Source organism: Ursus americanus, chromosome 25 (assembly GCF_024610735.1).
Source record: "Ursus americanus isolate L20-20 chromosome 25, mUrsAme1.1.p, whole genome shotgun sequence".
In the NCBI taxonomy this organism is placed as follows: domain Eukaryota; kingdom Metazoa; phylum Chordata; class Mammalia; order Carnivora; family Ursidae; genus Ursus; species Ursus americanus.
Genome location: NC_142151.1, coordinates 7,931,890 through 7,955,789, shown reverse-complemented (window position 1 = coordinate 7,955,789; position 23,900 = coordinate 7,931,890). Strand labels below are relative to the sequence as shown.

The window sequence follows — 23,900 nt, the reverse complement described above, 5'->3', positions numbered from 1 at the left end:
TTAAAAGAGGCAGAGAGGGTGCTTGGGGGGCTCAGTAGGTTAAGCGTCTGCCCTCAGCTCAGGTCATGATCCCAGGGTCCTGGGATCAAGCCCCACTTCGGGCTCCCTGCTCAGTGGGGAGCCTGCTTCTCCCTCTCCCTCTCCCTCTGTCTGCTGCTCCCCCTGCTTGTACACACATGCACTCTCTCTGTCTCTCAATTAAATAAATAAAGTCTTTTTAAAAAAAGAGGCAGATAATCGGAAGTAATACCTTTTGAGTCATGGGGTGTAAGCAGACACACGTATTCACAGCTGGGCTCACTCTCCATCTTTTCACCTGGTCTCTGCTCATCCCGCTGACTTTTCCTACGAGTTATAAGGACAGGCCTTCTTTGCTCACTACGGATAAAGGACTCTTAGAAAATCAAGACTATATTGTGTATAGTTCATATGGTTAGATCTTCTCCTTGATCTTTGGGGTCATGTTTATATGATACTGGGCAAGTTAGTAAAACTTTCTCTGTCTTGGTTTCTTTATCTGGAAAATGGGGACAGTACTGTGTATCTGTTCATGATAGATATCACCATAGCCTTGGTTCCTTGCATCCCGGGGGGGGGGGGACATGGTTCCCGTGCCGGAAGGAAACAAATCAGCCCTCAGACCACAGTGCTGTGCCCCTCCAGAGGGGAGAGGCAAAGGGAGACAAGGGGGGAAAAAGAAGTAAGAAAAGAAGGAATCTCGGTAAACCTCTTAGACTGTGACAATGAGGCCAAAGTGAGCTTTTATGAGAACCACATTTGAGCCCTGGAATAAAAAATAAGAGCAACATACTTTAAAAATTATTTATGATTTTAAGCACATGAAAGGCGTATCGTGTACCCAGGGAGGGCATAATGGGGAACAGCTGGCTAACATGTGTCTTGCCATTTCTGAGGATGTTCATAATTCTCTGATGTCCAAGAATAACAGTAATAACGATGCCGCTGCTGAGCATATTAATGATAATAAAGAGGATCAGAGTGCCTTTCCTGGATCCTGCTGGACACAGGAGAAGAGCCAGACTGCTGGGTTTGGTGGGGACCAAAGGGGAGCTCCAGCCTGTGTCTTTGAGGGATAGTGGAGCCCTTCTAAGGATCAAAGGTTGCAGGAAAGAGCCTGGATGGGGGAGTCAGGAAACCGGGGTTTTAGGCCTGGTTTCCCCACCGACTCTGGCAATTCCTTGCCCTTCTGAGTCTCAGTTTCCCCATTTGTAAAATAGCGACGCTAATACTACGTGGCAGGCACACTTGCAGAGTTTTTGTGGAGCCCAATGAGATGGTGCTCGCGGAAGTGCTGGACACATGGCAGATCATTCTGTGGCGGAAGGGTCCTCATCATCTTTGTGCTTGTCCAGCACCTGGCAGATCAACCATCAAGCTCAGCGCCTGGCATCTAGGCGATGCTTACAACATCACGAATGTTTCTTTTTCATTAAATGTCTAAAGCTGTAGAATGTTAGACTTGGACAGTACTTTACAAGGCACTTAGTCCAGTTCTTTCTTTTATGATTTGTTAAGTGGATCTGGAGCCGTGCACGGGCTAGGGCTAATTATCCTGCACTACCGAGCCGACCTGAGGACTCTATCCAGTGCCCTGTGGATGATGAGATTTTCCATTCTGCCTGATGGGAAGAGGTGCTATTTTCAGTCCTTTTAGATGGTTCTTTCTCCAGGCTCAGCTAGTTCCCTTGTATCCATGTGGCCAAATTCTCACAGGGGACCTTCTGCAGACCTCTGGGGCTCCTTGTGAAGCTCTTTCCTCTGGGCTACTCTGTCCTGTGGCCACCAGTGGCCTTGTCCTCCCCAGACTTACAGCTCTGTCTCCTCGGCTCAGGGGGCTCGATGGGCTCCACTTGTCTCCCCTTCCTGCCCCGTGGCCGAGAACTTCTCTTAAGGTAGTGAGCTGGAGCCATCCCAGCAGCCATCTTGCTTCTTTCCCATCTCCCAGGAACTTCGCTGCCCGATGGCCAGTATCTTGAAAACCATGGTCTTGGTCCATTGGGGCTGCCGTAATGAAATACCACAGATATGCTTATTAATGAGGAATTTTTTTCTCATAGCTCTGGAGGCTAGAGTCCAAGGCCAGGGTGCCAGCGTGGTCAGGTGAGGGCCCTCTTCCTGGTTCATTGCTCGTCCTTCTTCGCTGTGTCTTCATGTGGTGGATGGGGCTCCCCCGTCATGATCGAGTCATCTCCCAAAGGCCCCACCTTCTCATAACATCACATTGGGCTTTAAGGATTTCAAAATAGGAATTTTGGGGGAACACGGACATCCAGGGGGCCACAAACATTCAGACCACAGCAACCATTATTTCAGGGTGACCAACTTCCCCACAAGTTTTTCTGGCAAGTTGATGCTTAAGCCTAGTGGTGAAGGAGAAGAAGGAGTCGTTCAGGTGAAAAGGAAGGGAAGAAGTTTCAGGAATAGGTACAACGCATGCCCAGGCACGGAGGTAGGGAGCAGGTCCTTAGTCCTATTAGTTTAGTGTCCATGGCATTGGGCCATGTGGCCACCCACCTGTGTTTTATGGTGGGTGTGTGTCTGGCTCCATCCCCCACGAGTCCGTGACATTTGAGAAATCTCCTTCTGACGTTAAGTCAGTTGGACCTTTCAGCCTGGGCATGTTTGTTTGGGGTCTTGGTCGGGGCTGTGGAGTGGATATTACCTTGATGTTTCTGGTGAGACTCACCCTCTACTCCTTTGACATTTTGCCTGGAGGCAGACGATATTGCTTTCAGTGATTTGGAGTCCCCCCCCCCTCCGCCCCCTCCTTCATTAAGAAACAGTCAAAATTTATCCTGGGCCTATGCCTGGTCCCTCTAAAGGCATTCCATAGGTGCCTACTCCTCTTAGGTATCTCTCCACGTGAGCGCTACCAGGTCCACTGCCAAGGTGGGGTCAAGAATGGCGTGGAGGTTCTCAGCTAACCTTCTGCTCGAACAAAGCCCTGAGACAGCTGCTGGCTGATTAATCTGTACTAGTTGAATACAGGCATTCCTGACCTCTGCCAAGGCTGGGCTCCCATGTACCTTTGTAGTTGGTGAGGACAGGAAGGGAGCCAGTCTTTGGGCTTTTGGCTTTATTCTCCAGTCTGGTTTATTTCTACCAGGCCTGTTACCTTGTCTGTTGTGTCCCCAGCTGGGGCTTCTTGAGCAGCAACTGCCATCATCAATGCTGGTTTCCCCCACATTGATCATTCATTCATTCATTCATTCACTCATTAGTTTGTTCAAAGATAGCGAAAAGTTTGGACAGTATGCTGCCTTCACGGAGATCATGGTTCAGCCAGACATTAATCCAATAATCTCTCGAATAAATGTGAAATTATAACTGCAGTAAGTGCTGTGAAGGAGAGGACTTTGGGCCCATGAAATACTGTGAAGATGGGACTTGACCTTGTCTGGAAGCCAGGAAGGAATTTCCTCAGGAAGGGACTTTTGAGGGGGCACCAAGTGTGAACAGAGTTGGGGCGGGGGCAGGGAGGAGGTGAAGCGTGTCGAGTGCTCAGCACGTTGGGAAAACTGCAAGAGGGTCAGCGGTTGGGTGCAGTGAGCAAGGGACTATGGGGACAGGGAAGCGTGAAGACTCTTACAGGGTCTGTGTGAAGACCTTTGTGTGAAGACATGGGCTGTGTTAAGAACCTTGCTCTTTATCATTAGAACAATGTAACTGTTGAAGGCTTTTTTACAGGGAGGAGATATGATCAATTCTTGCCTCAGAATCATCACTCTGGCTCCAATGCGGAGAGTGAATGAGAGGTGGACAAGAGTAAGGTTGCCAGGTGAAATACAGGATGCCTGTTAAACTGAAATTTCAGATAAACAATGAATACCTTTTTAGTCTAAATGTGTCCCAAGTACAGCATGGGACTGTACTTACGCTAAAAAATGGTTCACTGTTTATCTGAAATTCAAGTTTAACCGGACATCTTGAATTTCTGTGACAAACCTGCTAAGTCAAAGCAGAAGATGTGGGGAGACCAGTTACTGCAGTAGTTGAAGGCTTCCCCGACTAGGAAAGTAGAGGTGGACGTGAGGAGAAGTGGACAAAGAAGAAATACCCTGGTGGGTCCAAGTCTGTCATTCCAGGGCATCTAGAAGGCAGAGTCCATCATCTTCCCTCCTGTTCTGAAGCCTCAATTTCCACGCACATGCCATTGAAAGGCACATGGTGGTGGGTATAATGAACGCATTGCTGTCTCAGTGCAGGGCACGGGCCTGGTCAGCACCTGCCCTCTGAGATGACATGGGAGATGTGTGCCGGGAACCCATGAGGGCGTTGTCTTTCTGCCCTCCCTCCTCCCCCGCCCTCTAGGCCCAAGGGTTCCTGAGGGGTGAACACTTTGCCTTACGGTGACCAGTGTGCGTGAAGGAGACATTTGACAGGATGGTGAGGAACTTAATGACAATAGAGGCATTGTTAAAAGTTGCACAGTGTTTTTCCCCCAAGATAACTCAGATTTTAGCAAATGAAGCAGTAGGGTAGAGCAGTCAGGAACACGGGCTTTGCCAGGGCGTTCAGATGCTTCGGCAGTTACTAGCTGGTTTACACTGTCAGCGTGCTGCAAAGAAACCGGGCCATTTAAACCCTTCTTCAATGCAGCTTGAACTTTTCTACCTTTTTGTTTGCCTAGAATGTCTTTTCCTGCATCTCTTCCAGCCGTATTCATTCAAACTATTTATAAGGTAATGTTAATAGAAGTATCAAACAAGATAACACATGTATAGAAAATAAAATAAGTGCCCATCACTAGGGAAATGACTAAACCAATTAGCATTCACGTCTGCTGTGTAATATTACGCATTCATTAAGGTATTTGTATGTGAACTGGCCTGGAAAGGTAATATATCTGTGATATATTGCTAAGTGGAACAGGCAAATGGTAGAACAATATGTGAAATATGATCATAGTTGTGTTTGGAAAGGAATGTATATTGAAAGGGGGATGAAACGTACTTCAAATTGTTAATAGAGATTTCTGGAAAGGAGGGAGGTATTGGGCTGGAAATGAAAGGGAACTGCTCACACTTAGTTAGCATGCTTTCATGATTTTGGTTTATTTTTTACTAGGATGGTGTTAAGTTTGGAATTGAAATAAAATCAAAATGCATCAAAAATTTTGAATGAGTAAACCTCAGTTGTGTTTCAGTTGTTAGATGGGGGAAGTTCTTCCCCTCCCCCAACTTATTATTTTATTAAAGAACAGAATGATAACGAAAGAAAGTCACCTTTCTGTGAGAGCCCAACACAAGTGCTGCTCCCTGGATGAAACATTTTCCTGATTCACCAACTGGATGTCCTGTCTCCTTTTTTGAACCCTAAATACTTTGTATGACTTTTGTGGCATTTATCTCTGTCTGTCTTGTATTTCATACCTGTTCTGCTGCCTCTCTAGATTTAAGCCCCTGGAGGGATATCGGGATAGAGAAGAAAATCGGCTTTCAAGCTGGAAGATCTGGCTGTTGGCTCTCGTTCTGATCTCCTTTTGCAGCATGACAAGTTAGCCCATACTTAGTAGCTGGCAACACAGTCACTTTTTTCTTTCTCATGAGTTTTTGGTCAGGAACATGAGCAGAGCTGGGCTGGGGCTTTCATCTGCTCCATGGGGTATCGAGTTGGGTCACTTGGTGGACTTTAGCTGGGGGTTGAACTGGACAGGAGGGTCCAAGAAAACTTCCCTCATAGGCCTGATGCATGTCCAGGCAGCTGATAGGCTGGGATCAGCCTAAGTCCTTTGTCTTTCTGACTCCTCTTACCTCCCCATGGACTTTCTCCTAGAGGCCCTGGGCTTCCAGAGACCAAGGTCGACCAAAGCAGAGCTGCCCATCTTCTAAAGGATGCAGCTGGCACGGTATCCCTTCTGCTGTGCTGGTTAAGCAGCTAAGAGCCCACTCAGATTTAAGGGGGTGGGAACAGAACAGCACCTCTCGAGAGGGAAATTTGTGTATAACATTTGCGGCCATCTTTAACCCATCGCAGCGTTGCTATGAGAAGTACAGCCTCCATGTCTCAGTGACTACATCTATAAGCGAGGAAGACCAAGAGCTACAGTGTCTGCAGAAGTGCCCACTGCACTGTAAGAAGCTAGTGTGCTATAAATAGCAACAATGATCTTGCTACCCTATGCCCTACTCAAGGCGGGTACTCGTCAGAGGGGTCATACTTTGAAGGCAGACCCATTCATCAGCGATTTCCTAGGAGGAGCACGCAAAGACAGGGATGTGGGGGATTGCGTAGGGGCATGGCGTAGCTGCAGAGTGCAGACTTCGATTCGGCTGACGTGAGGTAGATCCATGCCGTCGCTCAGTTCCTATCTGTGTGACCTTTCTTGACGCGTCACCCCTTTCTGAATTAATTTCCTCATCATGCTATGAGAGTAGTAGTGTTTGCTTAGCTGGGTTGCTGTGTGCATTGAGCTAAGTTGTGTAGAGCACTTAGTATGGCGACTCACATAGTAGGCCTTCTGTTTCTCTTCAGATGATCTAAGGAAGTCATGTGGCAGATTGGGCCTCCTCGCTGGTTTCTCTGCACTGGTTCCCTCCTCCATTCACACAGATGACTGAGAGGGTTCCAGAGCCCATGCCCTGTGAAAGCAGTGGGGGGTGGGGGGGAGGAAGGGCTCCGCTTGCTTCTGCCAGTTTCTCCCTCTTTCCAGAGTACCCCCCCCCCCGGTTCGGTGCCCTGTGCAGCTGTCGTTGTGAGTCACTCTTCTCTCGGTTGGATGTGACCTCCTTTCTAGGCCTGTGGTTTTGCCTTTCCTAGATGTATGAGATCAAATCGGAAGGCAGCATTGCAAAGAAGTTCAATGAGCTTCTGCAGAAGCTGAGCTCACCCCTGAAACCCAGAGTTCCGGAGCACAGTAACAACAAGATGAAAAACCTCTCCTACCCATTCTCCAGGGAGAAGATGTACCTGTGAGTATGGGTGCTGTGGGGTAGGGATGTGGGCGGGGACGGGAAGGGGAATCAAACAGCACTCTGAGCCCTCGGCTCCCACAGCGAGTGCCCCAGTGCCTGGGAGATAGGGGAGGGGGCATGCTCTCATGGCCAGGTGTTCCCTGGATCCGCTTCCTGAATCCCCTTCCCTAAGTGAGACTACCCCCAAAGAGCTCCCCCACATTTGCCCGGTGGCTTGTGGGGACACCTGCCATTTCAGTCCTTTGGCACGATGGATGGCCAGTCATGGAGCACACAGCCATAAACCTCGGGGTTCTGTGAGAAAGTGGTCAGATACCGGTTTCCCTTCTGTGGGGAAACCATTCCACCCAGTTCCTAGTCTAATAGGTTTTCAACATTATTGTAAGGAGCCCAATGAGGGGCTTGATCCCAGGACCCTGAGATCATGACCTGAGCCAAAGGCAGACGCTTAACCCACTGAGCCACCCAGGTGCCCCTCCTTTTGGGTTTTTATAGAGGCTTTGTTAGGTAGGCATGATTGATTAAATCATGGGCCATTGGAGATTGATCCAACCTTCAGCTCCTCTCCTCTCCCTGGAAATCAGGGGTGGGACAGAAAGTTCCAACTCTCTATTCATGGTTGGTTCCCCTGGCAACCAGCTGCCCCCTGTCCATCTTTAGGAGATTTCCAAAAGTCACCTCACTGATACAAGGTCAGTTGTGGTGGAAAGGGGCTTGTTACAAATAACAAGCCACCCATCTTGCCCTTGTGGCTCTGAAGGGGTTTCAGGAACTAAGGACAGGAGACCAAATATTATGAAAAAAAGATGCTCCCATTACTCTTGTTGCTCAGGGAATTCCAAGGGTTTGGGGAGCTATGAGTCAGGAGCCCGGGATGAAGACCAAAAGATGTATTTAAGTCACAATATCACCTCCCCTCATGAGGTGGCAATTCAGATGTAACTGTCTGTCTCTTAGAGGAAACCAAGACCCAGGGGCTGTTCGAGGTCACACAGCATGAAGTGTCTGAACTGGGACTGGCACATTGACCCCTGGCCTGCTGTTCTTTTTGTGCTCTGTGCTTCTTCCATGCTTCCCCTTCCCTGGGCCTGCCTTCAGGCCAGCGCTGGCATCTGAGCTGCCCCCCTGCCATGCATCTCCTGTTCATTCAGGGCCTGGGACCCTTCAAATCCAGTTCCTAAACACCATCTGGAAGAATCTTCTGTTCTTCCCACCCCAAAGATGCTCCCCGTCCTCTGAGTTTTCCTAGCAGTGGTCTACGTGCTACCATGTTCTGCTCTTCATCTGTTGCTAGGAGACCCCCCCTCCCCCCATGTAACGGGGCTCCCGGGGTGGGGGGTGGCTGGGAGCATATTCCAGGCATCTGGGTGTCCTCTAGCTCAGTGCCTGGAGCACAGTCCGCTCTAGGCAAGTGCTCTTTTTAGTGAAAGGTCACAATTTGAAGTTTAGAACAGACACAGGTCTTGCATAATTAGGAGTTTGGTAGCTGATTGGTGTGATAATAGTGACAACATTAAATGAAAGTTTGAAAAACAAAGAGTTACCATCCCAGCACCTGGAAACTGTACCCTTTTTGGTGGTGGTTATATTTTTTACTGTCTTTGTTCGTGCACAGAAATCCTTTCTACATACTTTTGTGTTTAAAACTTCTCATACTTTTATGTTTAAAACTTCTTATGAAACTCTTATGTTTAAAACTTGCTATCACAGTCTAGAATTTTCTCTTCATGGATTTCTCCTAATTATAATTTTCAGTGACTGCATGATCATCCATCCTATCGATTTTGGAATCACAGTTTATGTCCATAATCCTTATTACAAGTAACTTTGTAATGCACATTTTTATGTATGGAACTTTTGTCTTCTATTGAATTTATATTTCCTAGGATACGTTCCTATGATTAACTCTCAGAATTACTGCATCAAGAAAAGCAAACATTGTGTGCGTGAGCATGCGTGAATATGTGTGTCTTACACATCTTGCTGTGTTGCTTTCTGAAGGTTTGCTCTGGGCCTGGGGTGACAGTGGTCTCAGGACCAGGGTCATGAAATGAGTCGACCTTCTGTTTTCTTGGTGTCTCCAGGTACAACATCCAGGACAAGGACACCTTCTTTGATAATGCCACCCGCAGCCGCATTGTAAGTACGCAGGTCAACCAGGGGTGGTGGGCTGTGGGAGTGGGGCGAAGGCTGGGTACCCAGAGTGGCAGGCGTTTTCCTGCTCTCCCTGCTACCTCCCCTTGTCATTTGCTTGGTGTTGCCTAGCAACCGAGAGGCGTGTACAGGAGCTTTGGGATCTTTCCTTGCAAAAGGCATAGCAAGCCACTGCCCTCACTCACAGGTTGAGAGAAGTGCCTTCTCTTTAGGATTCTCCACCTAGGCCCGTCTTGGAATCACAAAAACGGGAAATGTGACAGTTGGTGGGGACATTCAGCTAATCAGGTGATCCCACCCCCCTTGCTTTACAGTTGGGGAAACCGAGGCTGTGAGAAACAATCAATGGATTAAAAAAATTCATACAGATCATTAGTGTCTGACTGAGGACCATCGCTGAGCTACTGTGTTTCTTTTCCTCTCAGAGGAGTTTTGTGCATTTATATCATAGGGGATGCTGGAACGAGCCAGTTTGTCCAAGAATAAAATTACCAGCCCATTCAATAGAAAGCCAAAATTCATGACTGTAGCTGTTCCTCTACATTTTTTTTTCCCTTTGAAATCAAGTTTTTGAGTTTTGCAGGATGATTGATTCTGATGAAAATCTGTATATGGCCTGTGCCCTTGTGGCCCCTGTCTGAGTTGTGGCCTGTCTCCATTCTCTGGTCCGTTTATTCTCTCTCCGCCTAGAGAGCATTCAGTCTAAGGACAGAGGAGAAAACGGGGGGCCCAAAGAATGCTGCACACTTATTCATGCCACAGTGGGAACATGGCAGTGTGTTTCCATTGATTCCTAGGGAAGAACTTAAGTTTCCACAGAGGAGGAGTGAGGATTAGATATCTAGAAGGACTTCCAAGTCAGTAGGGTGATAAGGATGAAGAAAAGACAGGTGATTAGAGGAAGCTACAGAACATTTCCAGGGCACGCTGAAAACATGGCCTCGACTCTTTGCTTGGGCAAGGAAACACCTCAGGTCCCTTAGCCTCGTGTTTTAGGAAGATTTAAAATGGGCACATGATTTCATCATCCTATAGAAAAAGGCATACACTTCCTGTTTTTTTGGTTGATGCTATTACAAGCTGTTTAAACCTCCTTGTGGCTTGGGTCTCATGTCTATGGGGGGAGTTATAGGGTGTTGTGGAGATTACCAAATAATTGCAAAGTGCTTGTAAAATAGTACAATGCCATATAAATGCTGTTCCTAATTATTATTGCTGTTGAATTACTGCATGGTATTATAAGTGAATTAAACATTCTTGGGCCCCATACTGCTGGAAGCTATTTATTTCCACTCCCTCTAGGTCTATGGCTGGAAGATGGGAGTGTGAATGATGATGGAGGAGCACACTTCTCTCATTCAGCTCTCGTTCTGGAAGCTTCTCCCTTTCTCCGGTCCATCCCACATAGTGAGAAGGGGGAGAAAAGAGCCTTAGAGTTTTGTCTTGGGGTCTACTCTGCCCTGGACTTTTGTCCTGAGGACCTTGTTCACAACTGAAAATGTCATCCCCATGTCCCTTCCTTGTGGGTGACTAAGCACCCTAACTATTTGTCCCAGAGCAGACTGCCTTGCTGGGCATCTCTTTATAGCCTGGTGCAGGCTTGGGACCCATTGGAAGGCACTAATAGGCCAGCAGGTTTACTTGTGTCCCTGTTTCCTCTGCAGGGAGGACTCAGCTGCCCTCCCTTACAGGTGAGAGACAGTCCTCTACAAGCCTCATGTCCAGGGCTTTGTTGGCTGGTTGAGGCATGCCGTGGCCATTAAGCTGGCGGCCTGCCGTGTGCCCCGGGAGTGCTCTGAGCTGTGGAGTCCTGAGGAATTGTCTGACTGGGGAGACAAGATGAGGACTTAGGGAAAAGCCAGAGAAATAATAGTAACAATGAGCAAGATGTAGGTGGCCCTTTTTTAGTTTGCCAAGCACGTTCATGGTTTCTTAAAGTAGCTCTGCGAGTCAGCTCCATTACAGAGAAGGCCATGGACCAGCAGGGTTCATGGAGAGCTTGCTCAGGACCCTTGGCTAGGAGCCAGCCCTGGAGGCAGATTTGGTGGCCTCCTTGTCCTGAGCTTTCTCCAGCGTGGCACGACTCAGGGAGAGGACAGTCTCGTCTTCCCCTTCCCTGACAGGCTGGCCCAGGCACTTCCTCCCTAGCCCTCCAGAGGCATGTGGGTCTGGGCTCCCTGCTGTGTTTTCCTTACCTCCTGTAACTGTAGTCAATTTATAGCCTTTCTTTATTTTTTCAGGGTGGGGCCAAGGGGGGAGTGTGTGTGAGGGGCTTAGATTCTTTGTTTCCTCAAAGCAGTCAAGTTTGAATACGTTTGACAGGCCGGGCACGAGCTTGGCACATGCTTGGTTTCCGCCTCCCTGGAAGCAGGTCCAGCTGCCTGGTCCACTGCCCACCCCCTCGTGTGATGACACACACGGTCACGGTGCTCACAGCCCTGCTGTTGTCCGTTTTAGGTGCACGAGATCCTGAAGCGCACAGCCTGTTCTCGAGCCAACAACACGATGGGTAAGGACCTGCTCCCCTGCCCCTGGGCCCAGGGGTGCTGATGCGCTGCCCAGGCGGCCAGAGCTGTCCTTTCAGCGGCTCCCTGTAGGGGGCAGTGTCGGACAGCAAAGAACAAAACAAACAAACGCCCCCCCACAGAGGAGGGGAGGCTGCTTTCACTCAGGGCTGGAAGTCCTGCTTGCTCTCCAGGAGAAGCAGCGCCCCATTTCTTGGGGGCCGGGTGCTCTCAGATTGTTGTAACTTCTCCCAGACCTTCATCCCTGTCTCCACAGTCTCTGAAAGTGCTTAATAATCACCCAAACATGGCAAGTGTTGTTTATTTACTTCTTTTTTAAGAAGAAAGGTATCTCACAGGCCCTTTAGTGCAGGTTCCTCCTTTCTCTGTGAGAGAGCTGGCCTCCCACAGGGTGAGTGACTTGTCCGAGGCCACACGTTAGTCAGAACGTGGCTCCGGAGCTCAGCATTCCTCTCACGGGAATGTGGCTGAATCTGTTCCCCTAGGGCTTTGTTTTTGAAATTTGAGGATACTAGTCTTTGCAGCAGGAGTGTCAGCATTTGGGGGCCCATACGGCAGACCAACTGATGTTGGCGGACTTTACAGAAGACACACATAATGGCTGAGGTAAACACGGGCGCTTATAAGCTCAAGCACGTGGCCTTTCTACAGGAACCACTCCACAGGCCGAGCGATTGCCAAAGGTGCTACCATCACTCAGAATTTCGTTGAGAGGAATTCCTTCAGAATACACTCTGGGGTGGCAAATCTTTGGCTTTTGAGGCAACTTTGAGTTACAAAGTGTCCAAAGTCATTGAGAGGCAAGTCTAGTGAATTATGTAGTCCCTAAAGCCAAAGAATAATAACAGTGCTACTGATAATAATGGCTAATATTGGAGAGTTGGAGGGCGGGCTCATAAGCTGCCACACTACCAAGAAAATGGTACTGAAGAAGGAACCAGAAAGGGTTTTATATAGTGATAGTGCTTTTAGTGTAGGAGAGAACTTCTCACGGGGGTGAAATATGTATGACTGTTTGCTTTCATGTATTCATCTTGCTACAGAATTACAAATAACACTCCAATTTTTAAAAGTTAAGTCTTCTGTGTGATGTTATTTGCCTGGACCATGGTGCTGATGAGGCCAGGGCATGAATGAGGGAGGTTAATTAATTAGCCCAGCTCGATTCTGTGGAACAGATTGAAGCCCTCACTTGGAGCAGCCATTTGTCCTTGGTTATAAGGACAACCAGAGGAGTCAAGAGATCTTAGAATGTATTTTATATTTTCTCATGGCTTCTATCAGAATTCCTGAATTTCTCTTACTTCTTGACCAGTTCATTCCTCAGTTCCATTAATCTGCCTTTTATCATGTCACACCATCCCCAATTGGACCAAACCTGCTCCCTCAGATGTCATAGGTGACTTCCTACTTTCCACATTTCATGGTCTTTTCCTTAGTCTTCATCTTTCTTAACCTCCTACATCTTTCCAAATCTTCTATACCATTCTCCATCTTCTGAGAGCTGATATCCAGGGAGGTGCTACTGCTCTGCTAATCTGCTGCCGTTCTGTTTCTGCCTCATGGACCACACTTTCTTTGGTTCTTCTTCTTTCTCCTAGATTTCAGACCTTTTCTTCCCCATATTCCCATGGCCTCCTTACTTTCTCTCTATACAGATGACTAGCAACCATGGATTTCATTCTTTCTTTTTTTTTTTTTTTTAGGATTTATTTATTTGAAAGAGAGAAAGAACATGAGAGAGTGTGCTTGGGGGGGAGGGGCAGAGGAAGAGGGAGGGAGAGAATCTCAAGTAGACTCCCTGCCAAGTGTGGAGCCTGCTGCTGGTTGGATCCCACAACCCTGAGATCATGACCTGAGCCTAAACCAAGAGTCAAACGCTTAACTGACCGAGCCACCCAGGCGCCCCTGGCAACCATGTGTTTCTATTTCCCTCTTTTCTCACCAGTTCCAGCCCCATGTTTCCAACTGCCAGATGGATACCTCCGCTGACATGTTCGTCAGAACCTTAAAATCAGTGTATCATGTATCCATTTCTGTTGGATTCCCTCTGTCTCCCACTTCTCTTCCTGTTGACCTGACCACGGTCTTCTCTTTATTTGCTCACACAGTTCCCTTCACCTGAATGTCCTCCCTCCATCTCCCCCATGCCCCTCCCAGACCAGACATGGCTGTCTCACAGGTTCTCCCAATGTCCTCTCCTTGGCATTCCCACCAAACTCCATGTCTTTCTTGATGATCTCTATGTCCGTGGCTTAGACTCCCAAACAGTCCTTGAGGTATGTCTGAATCATCTTTGATGCCCCAGTGCACCTAGCTGTCTCTTTCACATTCTACTCTGTCAGTTTGGTTCAGTGAATTAATTAAATATGCCTAGCCTGTTAGCCCACGCAGTTGCTGGTAATTGTGTCCATGGACAAATGGCTTAACTTCTCTGCAGCTCGGTTTCCCTTAATGTCAAGTGGGGATAATAACATCTATCTTGCAGAGTTTTTGAGAAGGTTAAGTACAGAACTGTTTGTTTTGTAAACTGGAAAATCCTTAAAAACTGAAGTTTATTTTGAGAGACAGTCTCTTGGTTGTTGAAAGGCCTTAGGGACCCTCTGCTTTACAACTGAAGGTTTTTTTTCCTTTGAGGATCTGAGTTTTTTGGTGATGTCTCAAATCAAACATCTTAAGAATTTTGTTGCTGTTGAGTAGCTTTCAAAAATTTCTTCCTTTTTTGACATTCAGAAAACATTTATTGAGCACCTTCTGTGTATCAAGTGATGTTATAGAAACAGAGAGATGCCAAGATGAATTTGACCTAATTTCTAGTCTTGAGGGGCTCTTAGTCTTGCCATGCAGACAGACATATAAACAAATAATTATGAGATAATCTGCTAGGTACAACTATAGAGACATGTCCAGAGTGCAGAGGGAACACAGAGGTGGAAGTAATTAACTTCTCTGTATGTGTCTAAGTATCAAGGTAAATTATCTAATATTCACTTTGTAGCTCAGGAGAAAGTTGGCATGTCAGTAATTCTACAAACGGGGACAGAGAGGACACATGACTTGTTCCCAGGTCACATACTGAATCACAGTGTCAGAATTGGGTCTAGAACTTGGGTTTCTTCGCTCCAAATCCTATTTTCACTCTCTTTGGGATGCTGTGAACAAGGGGCGGAATTAGGTTGAGTCTTTAAAGTCTGTTACTGCAGAAGCAATAGTGATCTGGCCACCAATTTATAGGCGCTTGAATAGTAAGGGAGAGCCTACCTTCTTTTGATATGCGTTGAGCCTGAGGTCAACACCAAGGTAGGATCTCAGCAGGGGCCTTGGCAGGGAAACATGGAGAAATGAGTTCAAGTTCTGTCTCCGTTAAATTCAGTTAGATTTTAGTCGGCTGTGTTGTGTCCATTAGCCTCAGTTTTCCTGCACTTATAAAATGATGAAAAAAATGAAGGAAAACTGATGCTAGCACATCGTAAAGCCTCTTCCTTAGTGCCATTCTAATGTAAGTTAAACCTTAAGTATGCGACTCATTGTACAATAAATTTTAAAACCCCATTGTTGATTTCTGTGCTTTAAAAGCATGGGCATTATATAAATCAAGTGAATGATGTTTTCTCTAGAGTCTCAGAACTAAATGCCTGACTATACACTAGATATCTTCATGCAGGTGCTCTGAAAGAACCTCAGCCACAGTGTAAACAACAACAACAAAATAACAGATTTCCTTTTGGGGGGACAACACAGCTCCCATCCATGTACCCCGAACTTCAGTGAACTCTGGTTCTTAATTTCTAAAGCCAGGAACTATAACAAAGTGCTGTTGGGTTGATCTCGCGCACGTGTCTGAAATAGGTACGATTTGACTCTTTACAGCCATTACCCTACTCTCCATCAGCTGCATTTTGTTTTCTACCTGAGTTTATTATCCCAACCACTAAAAGGTCTTCTTAGCCCCAGTTTTGCCCATTTTTAACCCATGCCATAACAGACAGCCTGTATGAGCTTTTTAAAATGCAAATCTGATCATTGCACTGGTCTGCTTGAAATGGTAAAATAGATCCACATTTGGCTTAGATAAAATCCAAACCCCTTAATAGTTACATATTGTTATGGACTTAATGTTTGTGTCTCCCCCCAACCCCAAATCCATACATTGAAGCCCTAACCCCCACCCAAAATTCTGTTAGTTCAACAGTAGCTGCCAATGAATTACTGGGTTTGTAACAAGGGACATATGACTGAAATTCTCTGATTCCCAGTGGAAGAGAACCCGGAGGCTGATTTTCAAGTTGTTTGTCTTCTGTCTAGGAAAGTCAAGTTCCCCCTAAGCTCTTTCGCAAATGTACCATGTTACTTAGAAGACCAGGAAAACAAGAATGTAATGACACTCAGAGGACTCAAGATAACATGGCCTTTTGAGCCATGGGTAAATTTGATTTTATTGCCCTTCTCTCCGGTTTTATAGAGAAGCACAAATGGCTAGAATTGACTTAGATTCCTCCAGAGGATTGTTGCCTCATAAAAAGAAGAGAAAAAGGGAGAACAGGACAGTGCTTGGCATTGTTTTCCAAGGTATTTTTATTGATCCTTCAGCCTGGGAATTACCTTTAATATTGTTATTACTACGGCCAGTTTACAAAGCTTTATTCCCTTTGCCAGTGTACCCAGTTACGAAGGGAATTAGAAGATAGCAAAAATAAGAAGGATTAGAATCGAAGATGGAAAATACATGAAAGATAATAATAATTCAGAAACACCCCCATTTATTCAGTATTATCACTTTTTTTTTGTTGTGGAAAATACATTTATTTGAGTGCCTACTTTTGCAAAGCATGAAACTGTATACAAGTTGCATGTGTGGAATTATTTATATTCCTGTCTTGTTCCACAAAATTTCTGAGGTGGCTTATAAGAAAAACAATAAAACAGCATAATATAAATAAATTAAGAAATAAGAACCAGGGAAAACACAAATTAAAATAGAATGTCAAAACTAGGGGGAAAAATAGAATACAAACATTCAAACCATAAGGCCCTGTAGTTCTTGTAGTGAGACTGCAAATTTGACCTTGAACCAAAGTGGAAAGGGAATATGGTTTAGTGGTTTAGCTCTTGATGTCCTCAGCAATGTCTTTTTGTACAGAAATTTTTCTGAAATCTCTCATGCTATTCTCTGCTCTCTTATGTAGGATAGATCAAGGTACATTCTCTGTGTAGAAGCATATCTAACCTTTTTTGGATGATTCAGGATCATCACTAAGAACATAAGTTTTAAAATATTTCCTTAAGAATCATCCAAGTATTGTCAGGGTTGTTTGCCCCATGTGCTCTGATATCTTGAATTTTTGACCCTGGTAACCTCCCTCTCTGAATTCTGCTCTTTCAGTTTTGCTTTTCTGTCTGGGAGACGGAAGAACAAGCTTATGAGAATTCGGGGTAAAGGGAGAGAGAGAGAAAATGCACTGAGGGAGGGTCTGAAGGATTCTGCCGTGGTTGTGGTATGCAACATTAGGGAATGGGTTTTGTGAGATCTGGGTACTTTTTCTTTCTTCTGGGCTCTCTGTCGTGAGAACTGATATAAGCAGATAGGAGATCTCTGAACGCAGAAAGTATTACTGTAACCAGAATTATAAGGACCCCTTGCACAAGTGCACTTCTACACTCATTTCTCATGTGATCCTTGAAACCACCACGCAGAGTAGGGTCAGCAGAGGTTAACCAATTTCAGGGTGGAGATATGTACAGGCCGTCCGAGATCAGAGAGGTAGAGCCAGGTTTAGAACCCAGGTGTCCTGGGTCCTCTCCAGTGCTCTTTAAGTTAGTTGGTAAAATAAAATAAATTAATAAAGGGATGAGGTTTTCGGGGAAAGATTTCTTTCTTTTTTTTTTTTTTTAATAATGATTTTTTATTATATTATGTTAGTCACCATACAGTACATCCCCGGTTTCCGATGTAAGGCTCGATGATTCATTAGTTGTGTATAACACCCAGTGCACCATGCAATACGTGCCCTCCTTACTACCCATCACCAGTCTATCCCATTCCCCCACCCCCTCCCCTCTGAAGCCCTCAGTTTGTTTCTCATAGTCCATAGTCTCTCATGTTTCATTCCCCCTTCTGATTACCCCCCCCTTTCTTTATCCCTTTCTTCCCCTACCGATCATCCTAGTTCTTATGTTCCATAGATGAGAGAAATCATATGATAATTGTCTTTCTCTGCTTGACTTATTTCACTTAGCATTATCTCCTCCAGTGCCGTCCATGTTGTAGCAAATGTTGAGAACTCGTTCTTTCTGATTGCTGAGTAATATTCCATTGTATATATGGACCACAACTTCTTAGTCCAGTCATCTGTTGAAGGGCATCTCGGCTCCTTCCACAATTTAGCTATTGTGGACATTGCTGCTACGAACATTGGGGTGCATATGGCCCTTCTCTTCACTACGTCTGTATCTTTGGGGTACATACCCAGTAGTGCAATGGCTGGATCATAGGGTAGCTCAATTTTTAACTTTTTAAGGGACCTCCACACTGTTTTCCAGAGTGGCTGTACCAACTTGCATTCCCACCAACAGTGTAGGAGGGATCGGGGAAAGGTTTCTCAGAGAGGTGGAAGCTGAGGTCTTTTATTCAGCGGATATTTATTGAGCACCTACTATGTGTCATTCATATTCTAGAACTAAGGAATAGTGAATCAGCCAGACACAACAGACACAAATCCCTGCGCTTATGGGGCTTACATACGAGGTAACATTTGAGCAGAAGAGGCAGTAAGTCGCCATGTGGCTGTGTGGCCAGAGAGTTACACAAAAGGAGAGCAAATAATACAGAACACATGACAGAAGCCACTCCAGAGAATCCGGGTCCCCACAGGAACAAGTGACACAAAGTAGGATAATTTAAGGTGGGATTATTGAGAGACCATTTACAAAGGTGTGGACGGGGAGTTGGGGTTGCCTGGAATGAGCAGCAATAAAGGTGTTCCTAGCTGTAGATCTATGAGGTGAGAGAGAGGTTACAGGAACATGGATGGACAGAGAGAACACGGAGAGAAGCAGGTGGCTGTTTAGGGAGGAGGTCAGGGGGTCCCATCTCCCTCTGACCTGCCAAACCCAGTAGAAAGCCAGAAAGCAAGGGAGCCCATTCATGTCAGATAGAGAAGGGGAGAGAGTGTATCTAGAAGGAGCCAAAGGAATATAGGCACATACCCAACAAGGCTGGAGAAGCAGGTGGCATTTTAGCTCTGGGATGAAAAAATTGAGAACTGTAGGTCAGGTGACATTCCCTCTCTGGGCCCATTTCTTTCTCCCCTTGTAATATGAAGAAGGACCCCCCCCCCCCGGTGTGCTTGAAGCTCCTAAGTCCAGCTCCAGCATTTCCTAGACTTGGATTCAAAGGAGCAACATGATCTCCTTTCCATGGGCTCAGGGAGGGGACTGGCTTTCCTATAAATTCACCATGAGCAGGTCCTGGGTCATAGCTAGGACTTGAGTTGCTCAATGTTTGTGGACCTCAAAGAGCATGGGAGTAGACGGTGGAATGGAAGATGAGGATTCAGGACCACTGGCTAGGGTGGTTGGGAACAAAGATTGCACTCCTACATCGCTCCTTCGCCCGTGGCCGTGGGTGGCATTGTTCAGGTGTGGTTGCGCTCTGTTGGCATCTGAATCCCCTGGTGTGCCTCTGGAAGCCCTGGGTCTCCAGACCCCACGCTGGATTTGCTGAATCAGAATCTGCAGGAGCAGGGCTCCAAGGGCTGCAGTTTTAACGAGCTATCCAGATGATTCTTTAAAGTTAGATAAAGATGACCGCGGGCTGGCAGCCACTGGCTTCTTGACCTACTCACATATGGGAATGGAAAGAATGGTGCAGCGTGCTCTGTCCTCTGGGGATTTGGCCACTGGTTCTCTGAAATACCCAAAGGTAACCAAGTTGTCTCTGTGAAGACCTTAATTGTTGCTAGTATTTTTCTAACATATGTCATATGGACATTTAGTGTTCAGTCTCTTTTTGTCCTAGCCAGCCGTAGGGCCCCTTGGATTTTCTGTCTCCTTTTTTTTTTTTTCCTCCTTTGGTGGAAGGATGGGCAGGAGGGGAAAAGCAAGCATAAGAAGACAAAGAAAGGGTTACTGACCATCAAAAAGAATGGGTGGATTGGCATTTGGTAATGATCTAACTTTTAATTGTGAGGGTTTCTTCTGTAACCCAAGCTTTCCCTCTTATTTACCCGTGGAAGTGAGGGATTATGAACTAATGCACACACAGTGTTCAGAGACCGAATATATTTGAGAGTTTGGGTTCTGCACGGTGGTGGTAGCGTGTGAGCGATCTTGGCCCAGCGAAACTCGGCCTAGCCCCATGATGCCTCCTTAATTGATGTAATATAAGGTCCACTGTCACGGCCCTGCAAATTCACCCTGTCATGGAATGCCTCTCTAAAAATTGAAGCGTAATTAACATACAGTGTTATATTAGTTTCAGGTGTCCAACATCATGATTCAACGATTCTATACATTATCCAGCGCTCACCACAATCAGTGTAGTCGCCATCTGTCCCCATACAACATGATTGCAATATCATTGACTCGATGCCTTTGAAGTGCACTTCACTGTGGAGAGAAATCCAAGCCCCCCTGACCACATCAGGGGGAGAGAGACACCTTTTCTACTTCTTTCGTGTGGAAGTTATTGCTGCCTCTTCATGGACAGAAAATTACAGATTGATGGAACTACATTTTCATAGACACTTTGGTGTCAGAGGCTTTCAACAAATGTATGCTTTGGGCATCTCTCCTCCCCACTCAGGAGACAATGTCTTAATTATTTTGACCGAAGCCAGACTGTGTTGTGTGTTGTAAACATCTGGTTTATCATTCATCCAGCTGAACTAGTTTATATTTTGTTAGAAGAAAAGGCTTGGGATTAAAGGCATTTAAGTAATTAAGCACACGTCAAGACAATTTGGTGATGGGTAAATATAGTCTCTGTTAAATGCACCGTCTGGGGCCTCTGGTTTAGATTTACGTCCGGCTGGAGTGTGGGGATGAAAGCAGAACGCCGGGCGGACTGGGCCCTGTTCTGGGGGGAATCAAAACCAAATGGGTTTTCAAGAGTTCACCACTCCTGTAAGTACCTGTCCCGCTGGCTGCAAGTTCCCTTTGAGTCCGGCCTGGAGGGACTAGCGCTGCAGTCCCTGTCACCCAGCAGCACTTGCAGATTTAATGAGGCTCTCTTTGAGAGGCTGACCATAAACTGTGCTTTGGTTGATCCTTTGTGTCCGGGAAACCAGAGACATTTTGGAGGCTAAAGGCTAGGCCTTGGGTTTTGTGTTCTGAGTGTGTGTTTTGGGGTACAGGTTCTGGTGCCTGAGGCCACCCTGCTCCGTTCCTTGACCCTGACCCTCTGGATGCCAGGGGACCGTGTTGCCAGGCCTGGCCGGGTCAGGCTGTGCAGAGCTGTGGTTGGCGCTGGGCAGAGGAGAAGCCTGAGCCTTTTCCTTTAGGGATTATAGTTCTAAGAGCAAGAGGTATGAAGAACCTAGTGTCTCAAAGGGACTGTAGGGATCAGTGGGGTGGTCCTTAGTGAGCTGTGCTGTGTTTGAGCTAGGCACTGCTTCTTTTTGTGGGGAGAGGGAAAGGACAGTGTCCTCTGTGCTTTCTCCTTCTTCCTGGCTCCCCTTCTGGGGGCAGTAGGATGAGCGGTCGGGTCTCTCTCTCTCTCTCTCCCTGGGTCTAAAGCAGAGAGGAAAGACTAGATGTGATCCTGAAGAAGAAAGCTTTGCCATTATAGCCAGATGGATGGGGCACGATGGAACCAATTAGCTCATTTTTTGCTGAAAAGAAAGGAAAAAGTTCAGAATTTCAGTTTTCAAAGCAGAGACTCTTTTTAAAAAAACGTTTGATTATTTTCTTCTTCTTTCAAACTGATTTCCATGCTTGTTTGGGGTTAGGATCTTGGTTTCTGAAGTCTGTGGGTGACCCAAGAGGCCAAAGCAATTCCCACTCTTGGGTGAAGTTGTAGATGACTAGTTATTTTCAGCTTGCCTTCCCCCGCATTCCTCCTCCTGTTATGTGCTGCTCCCTCCCTCTACAGTAACCGCTGATTGGGATCACCCGTGTGATGCCATCCGGAAAAGAGGAGGTACAAACCTTCGAGGACAGAGGCACATTCCCTTAGAGCATTTTGGGGGCTCTGCTTATCTGGGTTGGGACAACTCAGGTTTGATGACCGGAATTGTGCTGGCCCGAAGACAAAGAACGTTTGGTTGGGCTTCTTCTCTAGGAAACAGACTAATCAACCAGAGTTTAAAGGTTCTTCATCAGCAGAGGTTGCCATAGAAAACTGGGGGAGTGAGGAAGATGGGTGCCTGTGATACATGGGAAGAGATACTGCAATAAGTTTAGCCATGGGGCTGGTTACTCTCACCAGCCATTATCCCTTCTGTGTTCCCAGCAGTGAACTAGGTGCCGTGAGAGATACAGGTGAGGGGGGAATGCTCGCTGACCTTGGGTACCTTGTAAGCCTTCAGGGGACACACACAACATGGGCAGACAACATCCTACAAGGAAAGTGAGCTGTTTTAGGCACACTTTATTTGAGATGGAAGGTAGGGTACACAGATTTAGTCCTCCAGTGATTTGAGATCCTTCTGAGTCTCTGGCAGCAGGACCCATGAATTCAGGTCATCAGCTTATTGCTGTCAGACACTCAGCTACTGTGCTCAGTGCCCAGCAAAGCCGAGAACTCCACACCTGTTTAACTTTCTCCATGTAGCTTGGGAACTGTCTTCAGGGTACACATGGCTGCTGTAGCTACCATGGGTGTGAGTGCAGGGATTGGGGGTGGGTAGTGCGCAGGGTGCGGTCTAGTTTAGAGCTCGCCCCGCCTGTGATGCTACAGCGTGTATCCGCATCGACAGCCCTTTTGTAGCTTTGAGCCACCCCCCCACCCCCTCTCCTGACTCACGACTCCTCCCCTTGATTATTGTAGGGTGGCTTCGCATTGCTGTGGTTATGGCTCTTGAACTGATTAATGATGCTTAGAGTGAAATTGTAGTCTTGTGAGTAAGACAGATCTGCAGCTCATTCAGCCCCTGGGCACCCCTCCCCCATCCACACTCCCTTTACCCACCCTCTGCCCCCCTCCACCCCCCAAAGTTATTTCAGATGGTTTATGTTCATGCCAAGGAGGAAACTTAAAATCAGGAAAGGACTGGCCCCTTGGTGATGCTGTAGCTCTCAGCTCACTGGAAGAGTGGTCACTTCTGAGAGCGCCCCCTGCAGTCTCCCGAGGGCCTTTGCTTCTACGGGGGCATGGTCGGTCTTCCTGGCATTCCGTGCCCTAGAAATGAGGCGAAGAGGGGCAGGGTTTGAGGAAGAGGAGGCTGTCGAGGGGAGAGGATTGTCTGAGAGCCTCTGCGGTCTCTGAGTATGTGGGTGGGGTATCGCTTGGGAAGGGGAGGTGGAAAACGTCTAGATTTGTTATCCATCCTTGTTGTTTACCCAGAGCTGTGCAAATGCGGATTACTTAGCATTGGTACATGATACATGTTTCCCTCCAAAACCAATTTTCTTTCTTCTCATCTCACGACTGTCTGTAGTCTCTCTGGAAAAATGGTTCAGGGCAGAAAGTGTGTTTGAGATAAGGGAAGTCACCGTGTTCTAGAGCTCACCCCTCCTCCTCCCTCTCCATGATTATATGTGCATCCTCGCATGGTAGGGTCCTCGGTACTGGGGGTTGACGGGATGTAATGTCTCCCGTATGGGAGCCAGTGACCCAGCACAGACTATCCTGGTCAGAACATACAGACCATTTTATAGTCTCTGAATAAAACTGTGAGTGAAAGAAGTAAACAACACTACCTCCGTGCGAGGCGGAAAGCTCTCTGTTGTGGCTATGTTGGAGTTACAGGTACAGAGTCATTTACTCATTGAGCGTATATTTAGTAGGGTCTGCTGTGTGCACGTGGTGTTAAATACTGTTGGGATTAAAACATGAATCTCTTATGTGGTTTTCAAACTTTGTGGCCTCAAGAACCCTTTGCACTTTTAAAAATTATTGAGAGTATCCAAAGGACTTTTGTTTAGGTGGGTCATATCAGTCAATATTTATTGTATTAGAAGTTAACCCTGAGAAAATTTTAAAGCACAAGGATGCAGAAGCACACATTCCATTAGCTGCCGGGGGACCGATGCCATCCCATTCACAAAACTCCACTCTGTGCTCATGAGAGAGTAGGAGGGGAAAAAGCAAATCATGTCCTAGTGCTGTTATAAAATTAGTTTTGAC

At 46.6% G+C, this 23,900-nt stretch overlaps 1 protein-coding gene across 3 annotated transcripts in view; it reads left to right on the top strand.

The window, feature by feature from the left end:
* The window catches only part of ANO2 (anoctamin 2), a 350,061-nt gene that overhangs the window by 97,036 nt on the left and 229,125 nt on the right, over nt 1–23,900 (top strand). For all 3 annotated transcript variants that reach the window (XM_087855561.1, XM_087855560.1, XM_045781339.2), the window contains 3 exons: nt 6,781–6,932; nt 9,020–9,074; nt 11,547–11,598. In XM_087855561.1, coding sequence (XP_087711687.1) covers nt 6,781–6,932; nt 9,020–9,074; nt 11,547–11,598 — 259 coding nt within the window. The remainder of the gene's footprint in view (nt 1–6,780; nt 6,933–9,019; nt 9,075–11,546; nt 11,599–23,900) is intronic.